Source organism: Ursus americanus, chromosome 24 (assembly GCF_024610735.1).
Source record: "Ursus americanus isolate L20-20 chromosome 24, mUrsAme1.1.p, whole genome shotgun sequence".
Lineage (NCBI taxonomy): Eukaryota > Metazoa > Chordata > Mammalia > Carnivora > Ursidae > Ursus > Ursus americanus.
The window spans coordinates 39,667,607-39,690,721 of NC_142150.1; the positions used below are offsets into that span (position 1 = coordinate 39,667,607).

Consider the following 23,115-nt stretch of genomic DNA (forward strand, 5'->3'; position numbering starts at 1 on the left):
AGGATGACCGTAGAACTGTTGAGGATAAGCCCAGGTCCCGGCCGTACCTTCTGCAGCTGCCCGGATCAGAGCCCTCGAGGAACTGCCAAGAGACAGAAGCAGAAAAACGTAAAGTCCAACCCAAATCTTCACTTTTGATGAGATAGTCAACAGTGCCTGACTGAGCTCCAGTCTTGAGCTAGAGAATTCTCTGGAACCATTAAAGAGGTCCTAGGGACTGCCCAGTCCGTGGGCGGCAGCGCTGACCCCAAGGGTGGTGTCGGCAGTGCAGTGGGGTGCCCAACTAGTTGAGAACTGCCAAGGACGATACTTCAGCACTGAAGGATCATTTGACAACCAAAAACCTCACCGCCCAACTGAAAGGTTTTTAATTACACTTGAATGTGGTTGCAGCAAGCTATTTCTAAAACCCTGGACTGGGGTGGGAGTGAGACTTCCTCATTTGCTCCAGCAGCTCAGCTTTCTGAGCTAGGAAGCTGCTGAGGGCAGCAGCTGGCTGCACTTCCTGCCTGCCTTGACTTTGCATGAGCGGGCCTTCCCCTGGGAATCTCCAGCAGGCCCCTTCCTCCATCTGGGTGGCAAGTTCAGAAAACCTCATCTCCACAGGCCTTCTGCTGCTCTCCAGTGCTACTGACACTCTATTCCCTCTGGAAAGGCTCGATTCCTGCCAGGAGCCAGCCCTACACATCAGGCCTTTGCTCTACCAAAGCTGACTTCCCAGCGCAGGTGATGGGACCCTGCAAGGTCCCATTTGAGTAGGAACTTGATGGGAGTGACCCTTGGGCTGCTCGGGGTGAGCCAGAATGTTACATGGAGACAGAGGAGAGATGGCGGTTTTGAAGCCTTAAACCCTGGTGGTGTGGGGCGGGAGGTTGTGAACGACCGGGGGCCGATTCCTGTTCAACGGTTGTCCTGGGCACCGCGAAGGTTTACATGTTGGGAAATAGAGGCCCTAACTGGGGACAGGAAAGACTTAAGGAAGTTGTTTCCCTCGGGGTCTTCAAGAATCTACTTCGTGGTGATAAGGGACCTCCTGGGCTTGAGCTCGCTTGAACTTCAGCTTCCTAAATCACCTGGATCTGATCCTTTCAGCTGCAGGCTTTCCCTCTTGACAGCGTAGCGACGTGCCATGGCCCAAAACCACCCCCCGCCCCCACTTTGTGACGGGCTATAGATGGGAGATGACTTCCTACAGGGCACAATGGGTGTAGAGGACACGAATTGGTGACTTTACTAGTTTGAACAGAGCTGCTTTCCTCCAGACTGGGGGGGGGGGGGGGACGACGCTCCGTGTGGTGGTGAGCCCCTGGCCCGCTCCTCCCTTGCTTCCTGTGCTCCCCGGGAACAAAGGTGGGGCCACAAACTGGAGCCCTGGCGGCGTGGTGGCAAGTGTGCTTCCTGCACCCAGAGCCAGCCCGCCCTGGGGAGGGGCCGAGCCCGCCCTGCTCATGATAAGGCTGCGTCTGAAGAAAGCTCCAAAGAGAAAGCGAAGGGGGAAGAAAGCACTCACTGAGCTGCAGGTGTTTAGACTGGGGCCAGGAGTGGCTGACACTCCCACCCCCCCGTACCTGCAGCCCCCCAGCCCTTACAGGCAAGGTAAGCTGAGGTGGCTGAAAGCCCAAACACCCTTTCTCTCCCCCTCCTGCGGCCCCTCAGCCCCTCTAACTCTCTCTATGCGGCACCCTGGACTTTTCACCGCCCTAGAGAGGCCTTGGCTGGCTTGGGATGTCTGGATCCTAGCTTCGGGCCAGGATTGAGAGTATTTTCTGACTTGCGTCCCCCACCATTTCCAGGGTGGGGAGCTGCCGGTGCAGGCTTAGGGCTGAGATGTGGGCTGGGGAAGCAGATGGAGGTTGTGCCAGGCTCTGGCCTCCATCTGGTGATCTTGAGTGAGCCCATTTCTTACTCTTACCGGGCCTCGGTCTTCCTGTCTGTAAGACGGGAGTGGGTAACAGCGCCGTGCACGAAACCACCATAATGGTGAGAGTCTGGCGTTTGCCTGAACAACTCTGCGCCTGTGTCTTGCCCCTGCCATTGACATACCAGCCCACACGTGTGCTCTCTGCTCTCCTGCCTGTCCAGGGCACCACGGGGCCACTTCTGCTTGAACGCGGACACCTGCAAGGCCCCGGCACCCTGCCCACTCTGCCTCCTTCCCACCCTCTGTAGCGCCACCGCAGCCATGGCGGGGATGAAGACGGCCACCGGGGACTACATCGACTCGTCCTGGGAGCTGCGAGTGTTCGTGGGAGAGGACGACCCGGAGGCCGAGTCCGTCACCCTCCGGGTCACGGGGGAGTCGCACATCGGCGGGGTGCTCCTGAAGATCGTGGAGGAGATTAGTAAGTGCCCCTGCCGCTCCCGCTGCTGACCTCAGCACCACGGGGCGGCTGTAACTGGGTCCGTGGGCGCTTCCGGGCCACCCGACCGGGCAGCGCTCGATAACCCCGCCACAGTGACTCAGGCACCAGCTTAATCATTTGGTTCCAAAAAAGACATTTCCCCAACTTCCCCTCCCTCCCGCAATCTTCCCTCCCTTCCTCCCACTCCAGCTCACTCTGCGAAGCCCCCAAGGAGCAGACCCAGCCACGGCCTGTTCACCCACTTCTGGGGGCAGGAGGGGTCTTGCCTGGGCCGCGGCGGAGTCTACAATCGAGGTCTCAGGGGAGACCAGGGACCTGGGGCCGACTCCCATACCCTCTCTCTGGGGCAGAAGCCCTCCACAGGCTGGTGACGGGCCTAGCCTGGGTGGGAAGGCCCTGCCCCCACAGGAAGTTACAGCAGAACAGCCTGTGGTATCAGGCGTGGAGAAGAGCAGGGCTAGTGACATGGGGGCTCCTCATCCCCATTCCCTGCCGGGGGTGGGGGCTGCCCCTTCCTGGGAGGGCAGCAGGCACACCCGGACAGGCAGAGCCGGAAGGCAGGCCCACGATCATTTCAGCCCCTGGGTCCTGGGTCCTGGGTCCTGGGCCACCCGTGGGCAGGTAGGGGTGGGGAGGCTTCCTCAGACGCAGCCAAGCCAGCACATGCAGCCTGGGACGCAGGTTGACTGGCTTGTGGACGCGCGGGGCCCCGGGACAGCCCAGCCACAGGGCTGAGGTCGTGAAGGAGCTTCCAACAAGCAGGGCCCAAGGAGGCTGTGAAAGCAGAAGTGGGAAACAGAGGGTCCCTCAGGAGACTGGGCGTCTGGCCAAGCTGCAGACAGGCCTGGGCTGAGCCAGGGCAGAGGGGGTGAAGAGACGGGGCCCCAAGGGAAGACCTGGTTGGCACCAGGGCAGGGCACACGAGCCATGCAAGGGGCCAAAATAAGGAGTCAGTCAGTCAGTCAGACAGAACTCACCCTCCACCTGCCGGGTCCCCCCAGGGGTAAGTCCCTTCAGCTCCTGTCCCCTGCAATGGGGACACTGTCCCCACCCTTCTTAATCCTGCTCATTCCTGAGTGTATCAGATGTCAACTGAGGCTCAGTCAAGCCAGACCCCATGCCACGCCAGTCCCTGCCTTGCTGGAGTATAGCCAGGCGGGTGAGATGGACCCTCCAGCTCCCAGCACGGGGCGGAATGCCAGCCTCAGCACGGGGTGGAGGGGGAGAGAGCACAGGGCCTGGAGCCAGAGGGGCTGCACGCCACTGGGACGGGGAGACTCCCTAGGAGAGTCCCGAGGGGGGGCCGCAGCACGGGGGGCAAGGCGTGATGTTGGAGCGCAGGCGTGTTCTGCACTGGGACCTCCGGGCCAGGGAGAACAAGAAAAGAGGCTGGGGTGGCTGCCGTTCGGAGTGTAGACTCCTAGAGGTGAAGAGCGGCCACCAAAGCATTTTCAGCTCACATCTAGACAAGCCCCTCAGATAGGGGTGGGCTAGAGGCAGGGAGACAAGTCCTCCTACGGCGGGCAGTGAGGACAGACAGGAGGGTGGGTATTGGAAGTGAGATTGGCATCGGTGAAACGTGGTGGCTAAAAGTGGAAGGGATAATGCTCGGGCCTGGCAAGGAAGCCCTGTCACCCAGCCCCCAGATGCCGCATGGGAAAGGAGGGAGAAGACCCTCCGTCCCGTGTCAGGCAGAGGGAGTTTCACGAGTGCCTTAGGGGCTGGAAGTAGGAGTTACAGCATTTCGGTCCCAGAGGCAGGCACGTGGCCTGGCGAACATGTTCCTGGAGTGACTGAAGCCGGTGGACATGTCATTAAGCTCCTGGCATGTGGGTTTCTGGCCCGGGGCCCACAGCAGGGCCTGTCCTGAGTATGGTGTGTTTGGGGATGGAAGCAGGAAGATGAGGCTGTAGACCAGGCAGGACCCCTGGGTAGAGGCCAGGGTGGAGGAGGAGAGGGATCTGAACCGGGGAAGGACAGAGGCAGGCCAGGAAAAGGGGCCAAGGAGGACAAAACAAGAGCCAAAGGTCCAGAGGAGATGGGGAGTGGGCGCCACAAAGCCAGAACAGAGTGAGGCAGCGGCTGCAAGGACTCTGAGAGGTTGGACAGATCCAGCCGGAGAAGCTCTTGCATTTGGCAGCTCTGGTGACATTAGGGAGGGAGGAGGAGGGAGGGCAGCAGGAGTGCGGGTGGAGATGGGGACAGACCACTAGCTGGGAAGGGCTTTGCACACTCTAGAGGGCTGCGTCCAGCCTTTGTCTTTGTGCTCACCACACACCAGCTCGCACTCCTGGACGGAGACGTGTCCTCTGTCACGCTAGCTGCAGGACAAGTGACGTGTTTGTGTTTCGGACTGAGTCCTCGCTCCGTGCGTTAACGTGCCTGCAGAGCATATCGCAGGCCCTGGAGCGGGTCTGCTTCCGCGTCCACGGGGTGGGGATGATGACCGCTCACATCTCACCAGCTCCAAACTGAGGCCCAGAGGGCTGAAGGCCTTGGCCAAGGGCACAGAACGTGTAACCGAGAAACATTCCTGGAGGGCCTGCTGTGCCGGGCACAGCCCCAGGGCCCCAGCAGAGCCTCGGCCTCCCAGGCTCCCAGGAAGGCCAGCCAGAGGCCAGTCAGCCAGGAATCACGGGCGGTGCTGTGCAGGGCAGCCCAGTGGGCCGGAGTGTGGGAGGTGGAGGCACGAAGATCAGGCCCCCGGCTTCTGGGGGGGGGGGGCTCCCCTGGGAAGTGGCACCGCCACTGAGCCCCGCAGAATGAGCAGGGCTAGCCGGCATGGAGCCCTTCGGCCGTGACCTCCGTCCTGCCCGGAGCCCGCCCTGGCCTTGGCTTGTGCTCAGACCCGGGGCCGGGGCCCCTGGGGCTGACGGGCCTCCCGCTTCCCCGGGGCCCCACAGAGCGCAAGCAGGACTGGTCGGACCACGCCATTTGGTGGGAACAGAAAAGACAATGGCTGCTGCAGACACACTGGACGCTGGACAAGTACGGCCTCCTGGCCGACGCCCGCCTCTTCTTCGGGCCCCAGCACCGGCCCATCATCCTGCGGCTGCCGAACCGCCGGGCCCTGCGCCTGCGAGCCAGCTTCTCCCAGCCCCTCTTCCAGGCCGTGGCCTCCATCTGCCGCCTCCTCAGTGAGTCGCCTGCAAGGTCCCGCTCTCCCACCCGGGGCGATGGGCCTGCCAGAGGGCCGGGCCCCCCGCCTTACCGGCCCAGCTGTTGTCACAGGGTCCTTGCGGTCCTGTCCCCTGTCCAGCCTGCAGGGCAGTGAACTGCCCCAGAGTACCCGGGAGTGGGGTGGGGAGGTTCCGGGGCAGGACCCCGGCCCTGGCTGAGGTCCCAGCTCCCCCCAGGTATCCGGCACCCTGAGGAACTGTCTCTGCTCCGGGCTCCTGAGAAGAAGGAGAAGAAGAAGAAGGAGAAGGAGCCGGAAGAGGAGTTGTTTGACTTGACCAAGGTCGTCCTGGCTGGGGGTGAGCACAGGCTGGGCAGGCTGGGGGCTGGGCACTGGCAGCGGAGGTCCTCCCACCCCCACCCCCGCCCCCACCCCGAGGCCCAGGCTGGGGGCTGGGCCCGTCTAACCCCGTCCTGCACTCCAGGCGTGGCACCTGCACTGTTCCGGGGGATGCCAGCCCACTTCTCAGACAGCGCCCAGACCGAGGCCTGCTATCACATGCTGAGCCGGCCACAGCCCCCGCCGGACCCCCTCTTGCTCCAGCGCCTGCCTCGGCCCAGCAGCCTGCTGGACAAGACCCAGCTCCACAGCAGGTGCGCCGCCTGCTGGGTCTGCAGCCCGGCGCCCTGTCCCCTTGGGTCTGGGCTCCCACTGCCAGGGCCCACGCCCTCCCCTGTACCCTTGCCCCAAATCCATACGTCCTGTTTCCAGGCCTTTCTTATATGTGTGCTTGCCCCTGATCAAGCCCCCTGCCCAGACCCCCGCCCCGCCCCAGCCCCGTAGCCGCCTCAGCCCTGACCCCTGCCCGTGCTGTGGCGCAGGTGGCTGGACTCCTCGCGGTGCCTCATGCAGCAGGGGATCAAGGCCGGGGACATGCTCTGGCTGCGCTTTAAGTACTACAGCTTCTTCGACCTGGATCCCAAGGTGGGCTGGGCCGGGGGACGGTGGCGGGGGGGTCTGGGTCAGTGAGTCAGGGGGACTTAGGGTCAGGGGTCTGGGCTCGGGGAACGTGAGAGACCAGCAGGGCATCTGTCCATCCATCCATGGCCTCATCTGCACTCCCGTGTCTCAACTCCGCCACTGTCGGGGCGGTGTAGACGGTGGTGGTGGGTGCCCCTAGGGAGCCTGCTCAGGTGGGCGATGCCTGGCACCTGGACTCAGAGAAGGCTTCCTGGAAGGGGTGACACTGGGATCTGCAGGTTTGGGGTGGGCAAGGGACAGGCTTTGCAGCCAGGGGCTGCGTGCATCTCTCCCTCCCCGCCTGCCGTCCCTACCGGTGATCGGCCATCGGTGGGCTCTGTGCAACCCTCTCAGACACTGTCAGGACCCCACAGGCACTCCCTCACCTGTGACACCTTTTCTCTCCCCTCTTACTGCAAAACTTCTAAATGCCGTTGTTTACCGAATCTTTGGCATCTAGCGTCCTTGCTTCCCAGAATCCTGCCCCCTGTTTCCAGGTCTTTCCTGTGGATGCTCCGGGACTCCCTCTCTCCTCAGCCAGATCTATCCTGGCCTCTTCTGTCCCCATCCACACACAGGAAGCGCACCTGCCACGGTGACCACACCCGACATGCTCTCTGTCCCCTGCTCCCTTCCCTCCTGCTTCTTACTAGGCCTCTTGTGACCCCTATGAACTGGGGGTGGGGTGTCTCCAGACACCCTGTCCAGGCTGCCCCCCTCTTCCTCCTGTCTCCACAGCCTCTGGGGGTTGACAAACCCAGAATGCCCTCCCCAGCTATCCTTATCCCCTTGCCTGTTAGAGCTCCCAAGCGTGTAATCTCTAGCGCAGACCTTCTCCCCTAACCTCTAGACTCGAGTGTCCAGGTGGCCCGGCTCCACTCACGGACCTAACAGGCATCTCAGACTTCTGCCTGAACCGGAAGTCGTGATTCCCAGCCTGCCGAGCACATCTTCCCACCTTCCATGAATTCATTGCAAAAGTTTTCATGGCTTCGTTGCTTAGGCCATTCTGGATCCTTCCCTTTCCCTCCCACCTCAGCCGTCTTTGTGTCCTGTTCAGAATCCCTTGAACTAAAATCCCAAACCACCCGTTCTCTGTCTTTTCATCTGTCCATCTGTCCGGTGGTCAGCCCGTGTCATGGTGGTTTGCGCACTCCTCCTAATGCACCTCTCTCCTCTCTTGGCCTCTCCAAGCTCCACACCACATCTGGAATGAACAGACACAAGGTCAAGTCACTCCTGCGGCTGCCTGTGGCCCCAGCTGCCCAGCCCCCAGGCCTCTGCCTGATCTGGTCCCTGTTCGCCTGTCTGTCACCGCTCCTTCCCTTCCTCTCCTGGGGACTTTGTTCCCTTCCCCAGCTCTTCCTGCCATACTTTGGATTGAGTGGTTTTCATGATTCCATTTTCTCTCCTTTATATTAGTTTATTAGCTATACTTTAAAAAAATGGTTTGGGTGGTCACTCGAGGGGCTCTAGGATACACAAGGCTATCGCTATTCGGTGAGAAACTTACTATAGGACATTTGCATTTCCCCTCTGGCCTCACATTCCTCCCACCACACACTTCAGTTCTGCAGGTGTCAAAGCCCTCAAGACACTGTCATTCTTGTTGCTGTCATTATTCTCACCACGGCTGTATTGAGAAATCATTCATGTACCATATCACCTGCCCATTTAAATGGACAACCCAGTGGTTTTTAGTACATTCACAGAGTTGGGCAATCATCAGCACCATCAGTTTGAAAACATTTCATCACCCCGAAAAGAATATCATACCCCTCACCCGCCCAGCCCCAGACAACTCCCAAGCTCCTTTCTGTCTCTATAGATTTTGCCCATCCTGGACATTTCCTGTAAATGGGAGCATACAGGCTGTGGCTTTTTGTGGCTGGTTTCTCGCCCTTGGCATCATGTCGTCCCGTTTTAGCATGTTGCAGGGTTTCATTCCTTTTTACTGCCGAGTAGGGTGTCCTTGCAGGGCTATCCCCCATTTTATTGATCCGTTCAGCAATTAATGGACATTTGGTCCCCCTCCCCCACATGCTGGCTACTATGAAGAAGGCTGCCATGAACAGTCATGTACAAGTTTTTGAGGGGTCATATCGTTTCATTGCTCTTGGTGTAGACCTAGGAATAGAATTGTTGAATCATTATCACTCTTACTTTGACTTTAACCCGTCAATCATTCTTTTGTGGAATTTTTGTTTTGAGATAATTGGAGATTGCAGGAAGTTGTAAGAAATAACACACACAGAGAGCGCCTGGCTCCCTCAGTTGGTAGACACGCGGCTCTCGCGCTCACCACTTCCTGTGCTACTCCCGCCTATGGAGCCGCGTCTCCAGCCGGTCTCATTTGCTGTCTGCCTGAAGGACTTCCTTTAACATTTCTTTCTTTCTTTCTTTCTTTCTTTCTAAAGATTTTATTTATTTATTCGACAGAGATAGAGACAGCCAGCGAGAGAGGGAACACAAGCAGGGGGAGTGGGAGAGGAAGAAGCAGGCTCATAGCGGAGGAGCCCGATGTGGGGCTCGATCCCAGAACGCCGGGATCACACCCTGAGCCGAAGGCAGACGCTTAACCGCTGTGCCACCCAGGCGCCCCTTGTTGTTTTTTTTCTTTTTCTTTTTTCTTTCTGTGCCTGATCATTTTTTATTTGATGCCAGACAGACACTACAAATTCTATGTTCTTGGGTGCTAGACTTTTCTTTTCTTTTTTTTTTTTTTTTTTTTTGTAGTCCTTTAAGTATTTTTAAACCTTGTTTAGGGATGAAGTTAAACTACTGGGAGACAGTTTGATCCTTCCAAGGCTTGCCTTGAATGTTAATTAGGCAGGACAAAAGCATCCTCTAATCTAGGGCTAATTTACCCCATTACTGAGGCAATTGCCTTCAGAGAACTCTATCTAATGCGTCGTGCATCATGACACTTCTCTAATCCGGCTTTTGGGAGTGTGAACTATCTCCACCCTTCGGTGAGCCCTGGTAAAGGTTCCATCTGCTCCTTTCAAGTTGTTTTGTTTTGTTTTGTTTTGTTTTTTATCAGCCTTGGGTAGTTTCCTTACACACATACACTGATCAGTGTATGTTAGCTAAAGACTCAAGAGGAGCCCTCTGCTTATTTCCGGAGCTTTCTCTCTGTGCAGCTCTTTCCTCTGTAAGACTCTGTCCTGTGAATTATAACTGCCTTGGACTCACCAAAAGTTCAACTACATTTCTTCAACTTGGGGAATATGCTGGACTCTGTTTGGGGTCCCCCTCCCTGTGCAGCTCTCTCTGGGCAACAAACTGGGGCAAACAGGATTCACCATGTTTGTTTCCATTCTGTCAGGGATCACTGTTCTCTGTGGTCTCTTGTCCAATATCTAAAAACCACTGGGTCTTTGTTGCTTTCTTTGTTTTTATTTTTTTTTAAGATTTTATTTTTAAGTAATCTCTGCACCCAATGTGGGGCTTGAACTTATAACCCCGAGATCAAGAGCTGTATGCCCTACCAACTGAGCCAGCCAGTTGCCTCTGTTCTGTTTTCAAAATGAAAATTTAAAAACAAAATTTTCTTTTTTTTAATATTCTTTAAGTTTTTGTTTATTTATTTAAGTAATCTCTACACCCAAGATGGGGCTCTAACTTACAACCCCAAGGTCAAGAGTCACATGCTCTTCTGACTGAGCCAGCCAGGCACCACCCCCCAAAATTTTCTTATAGTTCAAAATTGCTGGATTTTATTTACTTATTTTTCTACTAATTGTGCACAATTTTCTATTAATTGCACACAAATTGAGCCCCGTGTTGGAGCCAGAGATTACTTAACTAACTAAATAAAAACACAAAAAGATAGTCTTTGGGGGTCTCTCTTGTAGGATACTCTCTCTGGGGCCATGGCTTCTCCTTTGGGGTCTTCAGAGTGATGAAGTGGGAAGTTCCATAGCCAAGCCCCTCCAGCATTGCAGCCCGACCACAATACTCCTTTCAAACCGGTGGATTGCTTTAGGATATCAGTCAGTGTTATCTTTTTTGTGGAACCATAGACCCACCGCACAACTGTTGTCCTTGAACTGCTCTTCCTTATTTCCCAGAATCCCTCTATTGGACTTCTTGGCTCCTGAATGTCACGTGTTCCTCTGTTGACTAACTCCTTTATTTGGATGAAACATATATTTCAATAGCTTCCCCTCAAATGCTAAACGATTTGAAATCCTGCATGTCTGAAAAGGTCACTGTTCTACCCTCACTCACATGATAGTTCGGCTAGGTATAGAATTCTAGGTTGGAAATATTTTCCTGCCAAATCTGAAGCCACCTTCCCATTGTCCTCTAGATCCCAGGGGTTCCATTGAGGAATCTGATGCCATTTTGTTTTCAATCCTTCCATGTAAGACCCTTTTATTTATTTTTTTGGAGAGGGAGGAGAAATACCAGAAGGTTTTAGTCTTCTCCTTATCTCATGATGCTTTAAAACCTCTCAATAATATGTCCTAGTATGGATCTCTCTTCATTGATTGGCCTGCACACTTGCAGAGCCCTTTCAGATGAGGAACTTGAGCCTTTCAGTTCTGGAGAAATGCTCTAAACAATCCCCTTATCATTTCCTCCCCACCACTTTTCTGTTCCTATCTTCTGGAACTCAGTAGATATTAGACCCCCTAGATGACTTCTTCAAAGAAAAAACATAGACATTTATCTTGTCTTTCTCATGTCTTTTTTTTTTTCTTAAGATTTTTTATTTTTAAGTAATCTCTACACCCAATGTGGGGCTCGGACTCACATTTCCAAGGTCAGGAGTCGCATGCTCCACCGACTGAGCCAGCCAGGTGCCCCTCATCTTTCTCATTTCTAAGTTTGTTGTCTTTTTGTTTTACTTTCTGGAGAGGACTTGGACTTCTCTTTCAAGTGATCTACTGAATTTTTAATTTCTGCAACTGTATTTTTTTAAGTTCTACGAGCTCTTATTTTCTGAGTGTTCCTGTGTAAGGTTGTTTCTTTGTTAGTATAACATACATTTTGAAAAATGTACAGATGTATCCAACATGTCAAGCAGCAGGTTTCACCAGCCCCCAGAAGCCCCTTTTGTACCCCTTCCAGTCAGTATCTCCCTTGGGGGAGGCACTAATGTTAATTCTAACAGCACAGATAGTTTAGCCTGTGTTTGAAATCTACATAAATGAAATCACACAGTCTGTACTCTTTTGTGTCTGGCTTTTTTCCCTCAGCATTATGCTCGTGTGACTCACCCACATTGCATACAGCTCATTCTTGCTCACTGGTGTGTGACATCCCATTATGTCAATATACCATAACTAATTTTCCATTTCTACTGTTGATGAGCATTGCACAGTTTCCAGATTGGGACTATTATGAATAAAGATGCTATGAACATTCCAGTGATGTCTTTCAGTGAACGTGTCTACACATTGCTGTACGGTCTGTGTCCAGAGGTGGCATTGCTGGATTACAGGGCAGCTTTGGTTGAACTGTAGCAGAGAGCTGTTAAGCAGCTTTCCAAAGTGGTTATACCAAGTTACACCCCCCATCAGCAGTGTCCAAAAACTGTATTTTTTCCAAAAGTTGGTACTTGGTGTTTCCTATCGTTTCCATGGTAGCCATTCTGGTAGGTGTGTAATGGTATCTTGTATGGTTTCTTGTTTATTTGGTTTTTTTAAAAAAACAGCTTTACTTAGGGGCACCTGGGTGGCTCATTTGGTTAAGCACCTGCCTTCAGCTCAGGTCATGATCCCAGGGATTCCAGGGCCCTGGGATTGAACCCCACCTTGGGCTCCCTGCTCAGTGGGGAGTCTGCTTCTCCCTCTCCCTCTGCCGCTATCCCTGCTTGTGCTCTCTCTCTCTGTGTCAAATAAATAAATAAAATCTTTGTAAAAAACCCAGCTTTACTTGAATATAACTTACATACCATAAAAATCACTCATCATAAGTATTCCTTTTGATTATTTTCAGTAAACTTATACAGTTGGGCAGCCATCACCACAATCAAATTTTAGAACATTTCATCACCCCAGAAGGTTCTCTAGTGCCCATTTGCAATCATTCCTCCTCCCACACTTAACCCCAGACAATCACTGATGTGCTTTTTATGTGGCCTTCACATTTCCCTGATGACTGATCAAGTGAGCCCTTTTTCATATGGCTACTAGCCATTTGGATATCATCTTTTGTGAAGTTTCTGCTCAATTTCTTTGCCAATTTTTAATATTGAGTTGCTTGTCTTTTGTATTGCTTTATAGAAGTTCTTTATATATTCCATATATGGATAGTACATTGTTGGATAAATATATTGTGATTACACTTTCCCACCCTGTGCTTCACCTTTTCATTCTCTTAATGGTTTATTTTGATGAAAAGTTGTTCCTAATTTTAATATAATCTGACTTCTATTTTAAAATATTTTTCTTTTATGATGAATATCTTTTGTGTCCTGTTTAAAAAATCTTTCTTATTCCAAGATCACAAAGATGTAGTCCCATTTTTCTCTAAAAGCTTTATCTCTATAACTTTCATGTTTAGATCTGCAATCCAGCTGGAGTTGGTATTTGTATATGGTGTGAGGTAGGGGTACAAAACAATTTTTTTTTTAATGGGTATCCAACAGACCCAGTATCATTTATGGAAAACAGCATCCTTTCCCCAGTGACTACGGGGGTCACTTTTGTCGTAAGTCCGGCGAACATAAATGCATGGGTCTCTCTCTGACTCTCTGGTTCTATTCATCAATTTGTCTCTCTTTACCAAAGCCACGCAACCTTAATTACTATACCTTTATCATTATGTTCTTTTTAAACACAGCATTCCGTTCTTGTTTTACGAATGCAGCATTTTGTCTCCCTAAGGATTTTTGGTTGAAGTTTTCTTCCGCTCCCTAATGTCTTTGTTTCCTCCAAGCTCTTTCTTTTCTGTTTGTCTTGGTCTCTGTAGTTGCTGCCGCAGCTGTCCTTACACGGGGTAATCCCTGCCTGCCCTTTCATATTGAGAGGCAAGGCTCTAGGAAACCACCGAAAACCCTGAGCAGTAGAATAGGGCTCAGCACTTTGGGGGCTTCCTGGGGGTGCTGGGGTAGGCATGTCGCTCTTTGTGGGGGTTTTCTCTTTGGCTCATCAGTTTCTCAGCAGTGAATCCTCTGATCTCCCAACTAGGAATAGAAGGCTCACTGTCAAAGTCTTGGGTGACAAGTGGGGAAGGGCTGGGGGTGTTCCACCTTTCAGAACGTCAGCCTTCTCTCAGTTCACCTGTTTTGAGCACGGTGTGCCCCTCACCCCGCTGTGCCTAGAGTACCAAATGCAGGGGTTCCTCTGACTCACCATCTCCAGAGAGTAAATCTCTGGCTTCTGCCAGGTGCCTGGCTCTCACTTGGCTGCAAGGAGTGGGGGACACCTGTTCCTTTTATACACCTTCTATAGTCCTCATTTCAGTCCACCCTCACCTCTCAGCCAGAGGATCCGGAACCTGTCCAGGGGCCACCACACACACTGGATGCCTTTGTCCAGATCGGTGTTCTTTTTGCTGTTTGTTTCCTGTCTATTTTCAAAACTCATTCATGCCTTTACTGCAGAACGAGAGAGGGGAAATGGCAAGACATCCCAGCTCTCGCTCACTGTAACTCAGTTCCTGTTCATGTTTCTGCTTTCCATCTGCCAAAATGTTGTCAGCATCCCTCACCTACGGTAGTTCCCGCTCTCTTCTTTGTCCTTTTGGGTTTACCCTTTTTATGCCTTTGCTATCAATGTTGGTGGGTTTCAGAGGGAGCCTGGGCTTGGTCTTCTGTGGGTAACTGGGATCCCCCTTTGAGCTTTGCACTCCCTGTTCCTTCTCTCTGGAATGTTCTTCCTATCACTCTTCCCTTTAGTGGCCCATTGCCATCCTTCAGGTCTCAGGGCAGTCTGTCACCTCCTCAAGGAAGACTTCCTGGAATGCTTCTTCATGTGGAGTAGTTCCTGCACCCCAGTTCCATGCTCTCTCATCGCCATCATCCTTGGGGTGTCCTTGCCTGAGGGTGTGAGTGAATGGCCCCATGGAAGCTATTTCCTTTATTTATTGCTTTTATCTCAATCTTGAATCACCTTACTTATTGATTGACTGGTTTACTCAGCTCCCCTTCTGCCCCCACAGGCGCACAGTAGACATACAGTCAACATTTGCCTGGGCAGGCCATAGGCTGCCGTTGGGGTCTGCTGCCCAGGTGGGGCTGCGAGCTGAGCTTGCCACTGAGCAAAGGCAGGGCCGGCAGGTGCACAGGGAGCTCAGGACAGTTGGCACCTGACCGAACCAGCCTCCCCTGCCCCTGCTGCAGACAGACCCAGTGCGGCTGACCCAGCTGTATGAGCAGGCTCGGTGGGACCTGCTGCTGGAGGAGACCGACTGCACTGAGGAGGAGATGATGGTGTTCGCAGCCCTGCAGGTGTCTGGTGGGCGGGGGGACCTGGGGGGTAGGGCGCAGGCCGGGCCCAGGGCAGGGAGGGTCTTCCAAGGTGGGGCCCCATCTCTGGGAGGCCCCACTTGGGCCACTGTGGGCTACTGGGCCGCCCACTCAGCCGTCCCTGGCCACACGCCCCACCCAGTACCACATCAACAAGCTGTCCCAGAGCGGGGAGGCGGGTGAACCCACTGGCACCGACCCGGGGCTGGACGACCTGGACGCGGCCCTGAACAACCTGGAGGTGAAGCTGGAGGGGTCGGCATCCACGGACGTGCTGGTGAGGAGGGGCTCTGGTCAGGGGTTGGGGTCAGGGTCAAGTGTGGGGACCTGGTCCCCCTCTGACTCCTCTTCTCTGCAGGACAACCTCACCACCATCCCAGAACTCAAGGACCATCTCCGGATCTTCCGGTGAGTTTAGGCCCAGCGTTGGCAGCCCAGCTGGAGGGGCCCCAGTGTGGAAAGAGAGCCCAGGAGGGAGGGAGGCAGCCTGTCGCAACCCTCCTGCCTCACGCTCAGGCCCCGGAAGCTCACCCTGAAGGGGTACCGCCAGCACTGGGTGGTGTTCAAGGAGACCAACCTGTCCTACTACAAGAGCCAGGACGAGGCCCCGGGGGACCCCATTCAGCAGCTCAACCTCAAGGGTGAGTGAGGGTGGCCTGGCCAGGACAGTGACAAGGGCAGGAGCGGGCTGGGGGCCCACCTGGCCCACCCCCACCTGCGGGCGGGGGAGGTAAAGGCTGTCCCCTCAGGTTCCCCCTGGGGGCAGGAGAAGACACCTTGTGTGCTGAGGCATTGTGCTGGGCTGGCACACGCCCAGGGACCTCTCAGGCAGGGCCCCCCCCAGCCTCCTACCCACCGCTTCGTCTCCCTCTAGGCTGCGAGGTGGTCCCGGACGTCAACGTCTCAGGCCAGAAGTTTTGCATCAAACTCCTAGTCCCCTCCCCTGAGGGCATGAGCGAGATCCACCTGCGATGCCAGGACGTAAGTCAGGGCCAGGCTGAGGCGGGAGCGGGGCCGGGGCCGGGGCTGACCGGAGCCTCCTCCTCACCCCACAGGAGAACCAGTATGCCCACTGGATGGCCGGCTGCCGACTGGCATCCAAGGGCCGCACCATGGCGGACAGCAGCTATGCCAGCGAAGTGCAGGCCATTCTGGCCTTCCTCAGCCTGCAGCGGACAGGCGGTGGGGGCTCAGGCAACCACCCCCAGGGCCCTGACGCCTCTGCCGAGGGCCTCAACCCCTACGGCCTTGTTGCCCCCCGCTTCCAGCGAAAGTTCAAGGCCAAGCAGGTGCCAGAGGAAGTGGGTGGTGGGAAGGACCGCCACATTTACCTGGCCACCCTCAGGCCCTGGATCTCCCCAGAGCCTTCCTTTAGAAAGCCCCGTGCTCACTCATTCCTTCTCCTACCCTTGTCCCTGGGACGGAGCATGCTGGTCCCCACCCTCTGGGAGGGGTCACCGGGCCGCTGCCCACACCCACCTCAGGGCCTGGCTCAGCTGCTCCTGCTGCAGGGCCCCACCCCCCGCTCCGGGCGCAGCATCCTGTCTCCCTGGTGGGGACAGGCAGGGCGTCTCAGGGGCTCTGAAGACCCCTCACCGGTGTGGTCCCGCAGCTCACCCCACGGATCCTGGAAGCCCACCAGAACGTGGCCCAACTTTCGCTGTCCGAGGCCCAGCTGCGCTTCATCCAGGCCTGGCAGTCCCTGCCCGACTTTGGCATCTCCTACGTCGTGGTCAGGTGCGGGCCCCACCCCAGCCGGTCCTGCCCTCCCCTCCCCGGAGGCCGCTGTGGCACCCTGAGCCTCCCTGCCTGTTCTCTGTGGGCGCCCCGCCATCCTGTGCCCCTGCAGTGAGCACCAGAGCAAGAGATCAGGCCCAGAGGGCGGGAGCCCCAGCTCCCCTCCCGGGTCGGCTAGGGACCGTCCCTCTGGAGACCGCGGTTCGCGGCTATGGCGGTGACTGCCCTCTGCCCATTTCCCAAGCCCGCGAAGACAGAGCCAGGCAACATGATAACAAAAAAATGTTGTCGTGGAAAGGCACACAGTTTGCCTGATGCTGCCAAGTGCTATTGTAAGGGTTTTATCAGCTAACCCTCATTTTCCAGATGAGGGGCCTGAGGCCCAGAGAAGCTAGCGGACAGGTGCTCGGCTGGGCCAAGCTCCGCACCAGGCTCTCCGGGCGGGCTCCGGCTCACACTCTCTCCCGCCCCGGGGACTAGGTTCAAGGGCAGCAGGAAGGATGAGATCCTGGGCATCGCCAACAACAGGCTGATCCGCATTGACCTGGCCGTGGGCGACGTGGTCAAGACCTGGCGCTTCAGCAACATGCGCCAGTGGAACGTCAACTGGGACATCCGGCAGGTGGGCCGGGGTGGGGGGTGGGGGTGCTCCAGGGGCAGGGCCAGGCCCAGCCAGGGCAGGACCGGGGCTGCTCTCCTATCCCGCCCCCGCCAGCCCCTCTGACTGCCCGCTCTGCAGGTGGCCATCGAGTTCGATGAGCACATCAACGTGGCTTTCAGCTGCGTGTCGGCCAGCTGCCGCATCGTGCACGAATACATCGGGGGCTACATTTTCCTGTCGACGCGGGAGCGGGCCCGCGGGGAAGAGCTGGATGAGGACCTCTTCCTGCAGCTCACGGGAGGCCATGAGGCCTTCTGAGGCCTGTTTTGTCGCCCCCACTTTGCTCACTACCTGCTATGGCCACTCCTAAGCCCACACCCTCTCCAGACATGCACCGAGCTGGGCACATTCACCTGCTGTCACTGGCTTTGTGCAGACCAGGGACCTAACTGGGCCAGACTCCGCCATCCCCCAGGCTAGGGAGGGTAGGTTATGAGCTGTACAATGCCTGCCCTTCCCTTGTCCGAGTGGCCAGGACCGGCGCCGCCGACCTAGCTGGGGTCCCTGAGCACACAAGGAAGACTGGCTGTGGCTACAGGATGATGATAATTCATGGTTTCAAACTGGAGCTTCCTTTTTGTTATCTTTTTACATTTTTTTAAATAAATATTTTATTGTTGGATCATCCTTCTTCCTCTGGAGCTGTGCTTGGGGCCACTCTGACACTCTGTCTCTTCATTACCAACCAAGGAGAGGGCCTTTCCTGAGATAGAAGAGGTGAGGGAAAGGGAGACAGAAATCAGCCTGGGGCTGGGAGCTGGGAGGGAGGAGAGGGCAGAGGGCACAGGCTCCAGGCACCACGAACAGGAGGAGGGTGGTGTTTCTCACGGGTAGGGCGCAGCTGCAGGGCCTCCTTGAAGTACTTGGGAAGCAGGAAGCCATCAGCGTTCCCTGGAGTCAGGATCACTCCGTTGGCAGAGCGGAAGAAGGGGATTCCATCTGCAGACAAAGCCAGATTTGGGACTCCTGCCCTCTCTGAAGCCCTAGGGCAGTCCGTGCTGTGTCCGGGCTCACCTGCCAGGGCCCGGGGCCCGTCAATGAACACAGCCACTTCGCAATTTGGCCGCATGCCTGTGGAGACAATTGGAGCTGAGGCCTGGGGCATTTGGGGTTGCAGTCATCAAACCTGGGCAGGCTCAGTGGGAGGTTCTGGGCTCAGGGGCGGGGATGGGGTTACTGCAGCATGCAGAGCATGGAGTGGCCTTGGACAAGAGAAGCTATGATCCTTGGAGAGGGACCTGGTAAGGACAGCTGGGGAGGACGACTGACCACTGATGACACCAGGGTCCCCAGGCAGTCCTGGGGCCAGGTGGATATGTGTCCTTCCCCGGCTTGACAGGCCCTTGAGCAGGATGGATGGCCAGTGCTGCCAGAATGTGCCATGGACGAGCCTCAGGGGCAGGGCCTGTGGGGTCTCCAGGGGCATCAGCTCCAACTCAGGTACCTGGGATGGGTGGGGGGAATGGACAGCAGTGAGACCCCCCCCTTGCGGGCACGGGTCCCACCTGGCTTTCCCACTTGTCCCCTTAACTCCCACCTGCAGGGAGTGACCCTGATTGGCCCGGATGAGAGGGCCAGTGCCGGGGTCGCCCGGCTGCAGGGCAAACCGCTGCTTCCCGTTGGTGTCCACCACGCGCTGCACATCTTCAGCCGAGAAGCTGCGGAACTGGGGCAGCTGCAGGAGGGCACCCAGGGGCACGAAGCCATCTGCGGGCAGGCGGGGCGCTCGGGAGTTGAACTGTTCTGGCCTGGGCCAGAGTTAACAGCGGGAGCCACAGGCGACCAGAACGGAGCCTGGGCTTGGGGGGTTACAGGGGTTTATCCGTGAGAGTCTCCCCTTTCTGGGCCTCCATTTCCTCAACTTACAGGGACATAGGATCTGCCTCAGGGAGGGTCACAAAGATAAAGTGCCCCTTTTTTAGCACAGTACCCTGCCCAGAATGGACACTCAGTAAACACCAGCTATCTCAACAGCCCCCAGTACCCACTCGGGTAAGTGTCTACCGGGTCGCTGTACCCAAGGTATCGCCAGGCCCGGCCTCCCAGTTTGCTCTAGACAGGATACTGGGCCCCGGGGCTCCCTGCACATGGAGGGGACGGGCCCTCTGTACTGTCCCCATAGGGCCATGGGGTAGGGCAGTCATAGATAGGCTCACACTGCTCCCTCACCTCCAACCACTCACCTCAGTCTTCAAGACTCTCACTTACCAGCCCTCAGGGGAAGCCCCAGCTTCAGGGCCCCGTGCCGCAGGGCGTAGGACAGAGCCTTGGACAGTTGCACATCTCGGTCCTATAAGAGCCCAGAGGTGGCCCCTGATCCACTCTCACCCCACCAGCATATTCCGGGGAGCCAGGGCATCAAGTCCTCCTCCTTTACCCTCCCGCTAAGAAAGTGAGGGTGAGGGTGGGGTGGGCGCACCTGTTCCCGGGGTCTGTGAGCCCTTCTACCCCTGGGTCCTGTGGTTTCCTGTCTCCTTTCTCCAGGGGAGTTCATGGCTAAGACCTGCGAAGAACAGTGATATGTGGGTACTGTTAAGGACCCTCTCATGCCCCCGTCCTGCCCAGCAAGTCACAAAGCCTCAGGATGTGAGAGCCGGGAGGGGGTTATTCTGCTCATTAAATTCACTTCCCACCCCCAACTCCCTGATGCAGACAGGGAAACTGAGGCCAGCAAGCATAGCTGCCCAAGGTCACACCGCGTTCGCCACGGATCCCACGGAAGCCGAGTCCCCGCTCTCCAGGCTCGCGGGGCTGCCCCGCAAAGCGGGCCTCAGGAAGCGGCCCGGCGTTCGGGCTGACGGGGCGGAAGCGTCAGGGCCGGCCAGGACAGACAGAGTGACGAGGCGGGAAACAGACCGGCGGGCTCACCGACTCGGCGGCTTCGCAGCGGACCCGCGGGCCTCGGCGCACGGACCGGCCAATGAGAAGCGGGGGAAGAAGGGGACGGGCACTTCCGCTTCGGGAAAAGGGGTGGAGCCCGCGGGCCGCGCAGGCCGGTGAGTGCCGGCTGGAGGTGTGAGTGAGCTTCCGCATCCTGCAAGAGGTCCCGGAGCCCCGGGGGTTGGTGGCAGGACCCTGGGTTTGGGAGAAATAGGCACCTTAAGGGGTGACTGGACTCAGGACCTCTGGGTGGTAGAGATGCGCGGGAGTCCCAGGGATGTCTGGAGGCAGGAATGTCGGGGCTCTTGCCTGGATAAGACTCTACTGCCCAGGGAGTGGTCAGGGGGTGCAGAAGGGCTGGGGGTACCCTAAGGGGGTCTGTGGCAGAGGCGGCTGGCTGCTGGGCCCAAGGGTCGCTGTGGTGCTCTCCGGGTGACAGGCGGCTGTGTCCTCCTCCAGAGCTGCCCTGTCCGGATCATGGACCCTGAAGTGTCCCTGCTGCTGCAGTGCCCCCCAGGTGGGCTGCCAGAGGAGCAGGTGCGGGCTGAGCTGAGCCCAGACCATGACCGCCGCCCACTGCCAGGAGGGGACGAGGCCATCGCTGCCATCTGGGAGAGTCGGCTACAGGCTCAGCCCTGGCTCTTTGACGCCCCCAAGTTCCGCCTGCACTCAGCCATCCTGGCACCCGCTGACTCACAGGGGCCACAACTGCTCCTGCGCCTGGGCCTTACTTCCTACCGAGACTTCCTGGGCACTAACTGGGCCAGCTCAGCTGCCTGGCTGCGACAGCAGGGGGCCACTGACTGGGGTGACAAGCAAGCCTACCTGGCAGACCCCCTGGGGGTTGGCGCCACACTGACCACTGCAGATAACTTCCTTGTCTTCCTGCGTCGCTCTCGGCAGGTGGCCGAAGCACCTGGGCTGGTAGATGTGCCTGGTGGGCACCCTGAGCCTCAGGTGAGATGCCAGCCTGGGTGCAAAGGCACAAAGACTCAGCTTTGTTTTCCTCATCCCTTAAGGTGGAGGGGGCTGGTGCTTCTCTGAAAGACTGCTCAGGGCAGCACCTCAGCCTCCCCACTGACCCCCGTTTCAGACCTGTAGGAAGCTAGGGGATGATGGGGGGTGGGAGGGTGTGGAACAGAGGACTAGCTGGATCTCTGGTTGTCCATCTGGAAATGGCAGGCCTGGGTCAAGGGATCACTAAGATTCTTACTCTGTGCCTAGCCAGGCCCTCAGGGCCAGCAAATATGGGGGGAGGCAGGGTGGGAAGAAGTGGGGAGCAGGTGCTGAGCCTGACCTCTCCCAGGCCGTGTGCCCTGGTGACAGCCCCCTGCACAAGGACCTCCCTGGGGAGCTGGTGGTGCATGAGCTCTTCTCCAGTGTCCTCCAGGAGATCTGTGATGAGGTGAGTGCGGGGTGGCCCAGACAGGTGGGCAAGAAGGGAGGGGGTAGAACATGCCAGAATTCTACAGGTGTGGACTGGCAGGAGGGTCTGCAGGCATCTGGCATTGGGAGAAGAGCTTGGCTTTGCAGTTAGCCCAAGTGGAGTGGAATTCGAGCCCTCGTATCTGTGTGCCTCAAGCTCTTCCTTTTTAAAATGGGAACGATAGGAGTGCTTGGGTGGTTCAGTTGGTTAAGCATCCGCCTTGGGCTCAGGTCATGATCCCAGGGTCCTGGGATTGAGCCCTGTGTCGGGCTCCCTGCTCATCTCGGAGTCTGCTTCTCCCTCTGTCCCTCCCCCACACTTGTGCTCTCTCTCTCTCAAATAAAATCTTAAAATTTCTTTTAAAAAAACTAAAAAAAAAAAAAAATAGGAACAATAAATGTCTTGCCCACTCCCCTCCCTTCCTGTGTGTTGAAAAGAGGAGTAAATGAGAGTCCCAGTTACTACGGACTTCCCTTGGGTGACCCTGGGCAAATTGTTCGGCCTCTTGGGTTCTGCTTTCCCGTCTGTAATATGAACATGCCCAAGATCTGACATTTTGTTATTCTGGGAATTTGAACTACGAACTGTAAAATGCTGTACAAGGATAATGTTCTGCATTGAGAGGGGCAGGAATATGGGCAGTGGGCACTGACAGGTGGGCCTTCTGTCCCAGGTGAATGTGCCACTGTCCACCCTGAGCCAGCCACTGCTATTGGGCATTGCCTGCAATGAGACCAGTGCCGGCCGCGCCAGTGCCGAGTTCTATGTCCAGTGAGTGAGCTCTGGGGTACAGGGTTCCTGGGTCTTGGGGTAGGTGGGTGGTTGAGGGGAATGGCTGAGGCAGCTGGGGTTCCCGTAGGACCCTCCAGGGACTGGGCACTCCCCAAGCCACTCTCCTATCCTTTTCCAGGTGCAGCCTGACTTCTGAGCAGGTGAGGAAGTACTACATGAGTGGGGGAGCTGAGGCCCACGAGTCCACGGGAATCATCTTTGTGGAGACACAGGTGTGAAGGGGCAAAGTGTATCTTGTTTGGACAAGGAGCTGGTGTTGGGCTTTGCATAGGCTGGGTCATGCATGTCTGTCTCCCTGGGGCTGGATCGGATGGGGCTGCTGATTCTTTTAGAGCTTTCCTCCAGAGCCACAGGGCCTCTTTGGGGATGCCCTCAGTCCAAGAGAGAGCCAGGAACCTCTTCAGCCTCCTTAACATGTCTCCCTAGGGACGGTGAAGTGCCAAGGGTTCTGAGGCTCAGGACCACTGGGCGCAGCTCCCCCAAGGGACCTGAAGGCTGGATGTTGGGGGTCTTACTTTCTCTCCACAGAGAGTACGGAGGTTTCAGGAGACCGAAATGTGGGCTGAGCTCTGCCCCTCGGCTAAAGGCGCTATCTTTCTCTACAACCAAGTACAGGGAAGTCCCACCTGAGTCGCCCTAGGGCCCCCAACCCTAGCACAACTTGGAAGACAATAAAGGACTTTATTCTTGGATTCC

General features: G+C 56.3%; 3 protein-coding genes across 8 annotated transcripts; 2 read left to right on the forward strand and 1 right to left on the reverse strand.

Annotated features, from left to right (window-relative positions):
• Positions 1–1,441: 1,441 nt before the first annotated feature.
• Positions 1,442–17,948, forward strand: FERMT3 (FERM domain containing kindlin 3). Of its 2 annotated transcripts, none has more exons than XM_045775764.2 (15): positions 1,442–1,596; positions 2,170–2,342; positions 5,267–5,500; positions 5,720–5,839; positions 5,966–6,134; positions 6,363–6,465; positions 14,798–14,905; positions 15,066–15,200; positions 15,282–15,331; positions 15,440–15,564; positions 15,798–15,904; positions 15,979–16,212; positions 16,536–16,660; positions 17,141–17,282; positions 17,400–17,948. In XM_045775764.2, exons 2-15 carry the CDS (start codon positions 2,183–2,185, stop codon positions 17,577–17,579), a joined length of 1,992 nt encoding a protein of 663 aa, XP_045631720.1. In that variant the 5' UTR covers positions 1,442–1,596; positions 2,170–2,182; the 3' UTR covers positions 17,580–17,948. The 2 variants fall into 2 exon arrangements, with proteins under 2 accessions (XP_045631720.1, XP_045631721.1); XM_045775765.2 differs by having other exon boundaries at positions 1,468–1,596; positions 2,083–2,342.
• Positions 17,892–20,279, reverse strand: TRPT1 (tRNA phosphotransferase 1). 4 transcript variants are annotated; one of them, XM_045775772.2, is made up of 8 exons: positions 20,190–20,279; positions 19,741–19,824; positions 19,530–19,611; positions 18,859–19,028; positions 18,591–18,765; positions 18,336–18,392; positions 18,150–18,260; positions 17,892–18,024 (listed from the first exon to the last, which is right to left on the reverse strand). In XM_045775772.2, the coding sequence occupies exons 2-8, from the start codon at positions 19,813–19,815 to the stop codon at positions 17,933–17,935; spliced, it is 762 nt and encodes a 253-aa protein (XP_045631728.2). In that variant the 5' UTR covers positions 19,816–19,824; positions 20,190–20,279; the 3' UTR covers positions 17,892–17,932. The 4 variants fall into 4 exon arrangements, with proteins under 4 accessions (XP_045631728.2, XP_045631730.2, XP_045631729.2 ...); XM_045775774.2 differs by having other exon boundaries at positions 20,178–20,196; XM_045775773.2 differs by having other exon boundaries at positions 20,018–20,195.
• NUDT22 (nudix hydrolase 22) lies at positions 20,227–23,111 on the forward strand. 2 transcript variants are annotated; one of them, XM_087854982.1, is made up of 6 exons: positions 20,227–20,321; positions 20,663–21,158; positions 21,508–21,606; positions 22,301–22,398; positions 22,538–22,631; positions 22,948–23,111. In XM_087854982.1, the coding sequence occupies exons 1-6, from the start codon at positions 20,242–20,244 to the stop codon at positions 23,047–23,049; spliced, it is 969 nt and encodes a 322-aa protein (XP_087711108.1). In that variant the 5' UTR covers positions 20,227–20,241; the 3' UTR covers positions 23,050–23,111. The 2 variants fall into 2 exon arrangements, with proteins under 2 accessions (XP_087711108.1, XP_045631722.2); XM_045775766.2 differs by having other exon boundaries at positions 20,299–20,364; positions 20,661–21,158.
• Positions 23,112–23,115: the final 4 nt, after the last annotated feature.

What these genes read in the sequence shown, in the direction of transcription:
- FERMT3 (XM_045775764.2), top strand. Translation starts at nt 2,183, where the DNA reads ATGGCGGGGATGAAGACGGCCACCGGGGACTACATCGACTCGTCCTGG. An exon ending in TCTTCGACCTGGATCCCAAG is followed by an intron (nt 6,466 to 14,797) that starts GTGGGCTGGGCC and finishes CCCCTGCTGCAG; the next exon opens with ACAGACCCAGTGCGGCTGAC. An exon ending in TCCACCTGCGATGCCAGGAC is followed by an intron (nt 15,905 to 15,978) that starts GTAAGTCAGGGC and finishes CTCACCCCACAG; the next exon opens with GAGAACCAGTATGCCCACTG.
- TRPT1 (XM_045775771.2), bottom strand. Translation starts at nt 19,869, where the DNA reads ATGAGAGGGTCCTTAACAGTACCCACATATCACTGTTCTTCGCAGGTC. An exon ending in ATCAGGGTCACTCCCTGCAG is followed by an intron (nt 18,766 to 18,858) that starts GTGGGAGTTAAG and finishes CACCCATCCCAG; the next exon opens with GTACCTGAGTTGGAGCTGAT. An exon ending in CGGGCCCCGGGCCCTGGCAG is followed by an intron (nt 18,261 to 18,335) that starts GTGAGCCCGGAC and finishes CTTTGTCTGCAG; the next exon opens with ATGGAATCCCCTTCTTCCGC.
- NUDT22 (XM_087854982.1), top strand. Translation starts at nt 20,242, where the DNA reads ATGAGAAGCGGGGGAAGAAGGGGACGGGCACTTCCGCTTCGGGAAAAG. An exon ending in TCCAGGAGATCTGTGATGAG is followed by an intron (nt 21,607 to 22,300) that starts GTGAGTGCGGGG and finishes CTTCTGTCCCAG; the next exon opens with GTGAATGTGCCACTGTCCAC. An exon ending in AGTGCCGAGTTCTATGTCCA is followed by an intron (nt 22,399 to 22,537) that starts GTGAGTGAGCTC and finishes ATCCTTTTCCAG; the next exon opens with GTGCAGCCTGACTTCTGAGC.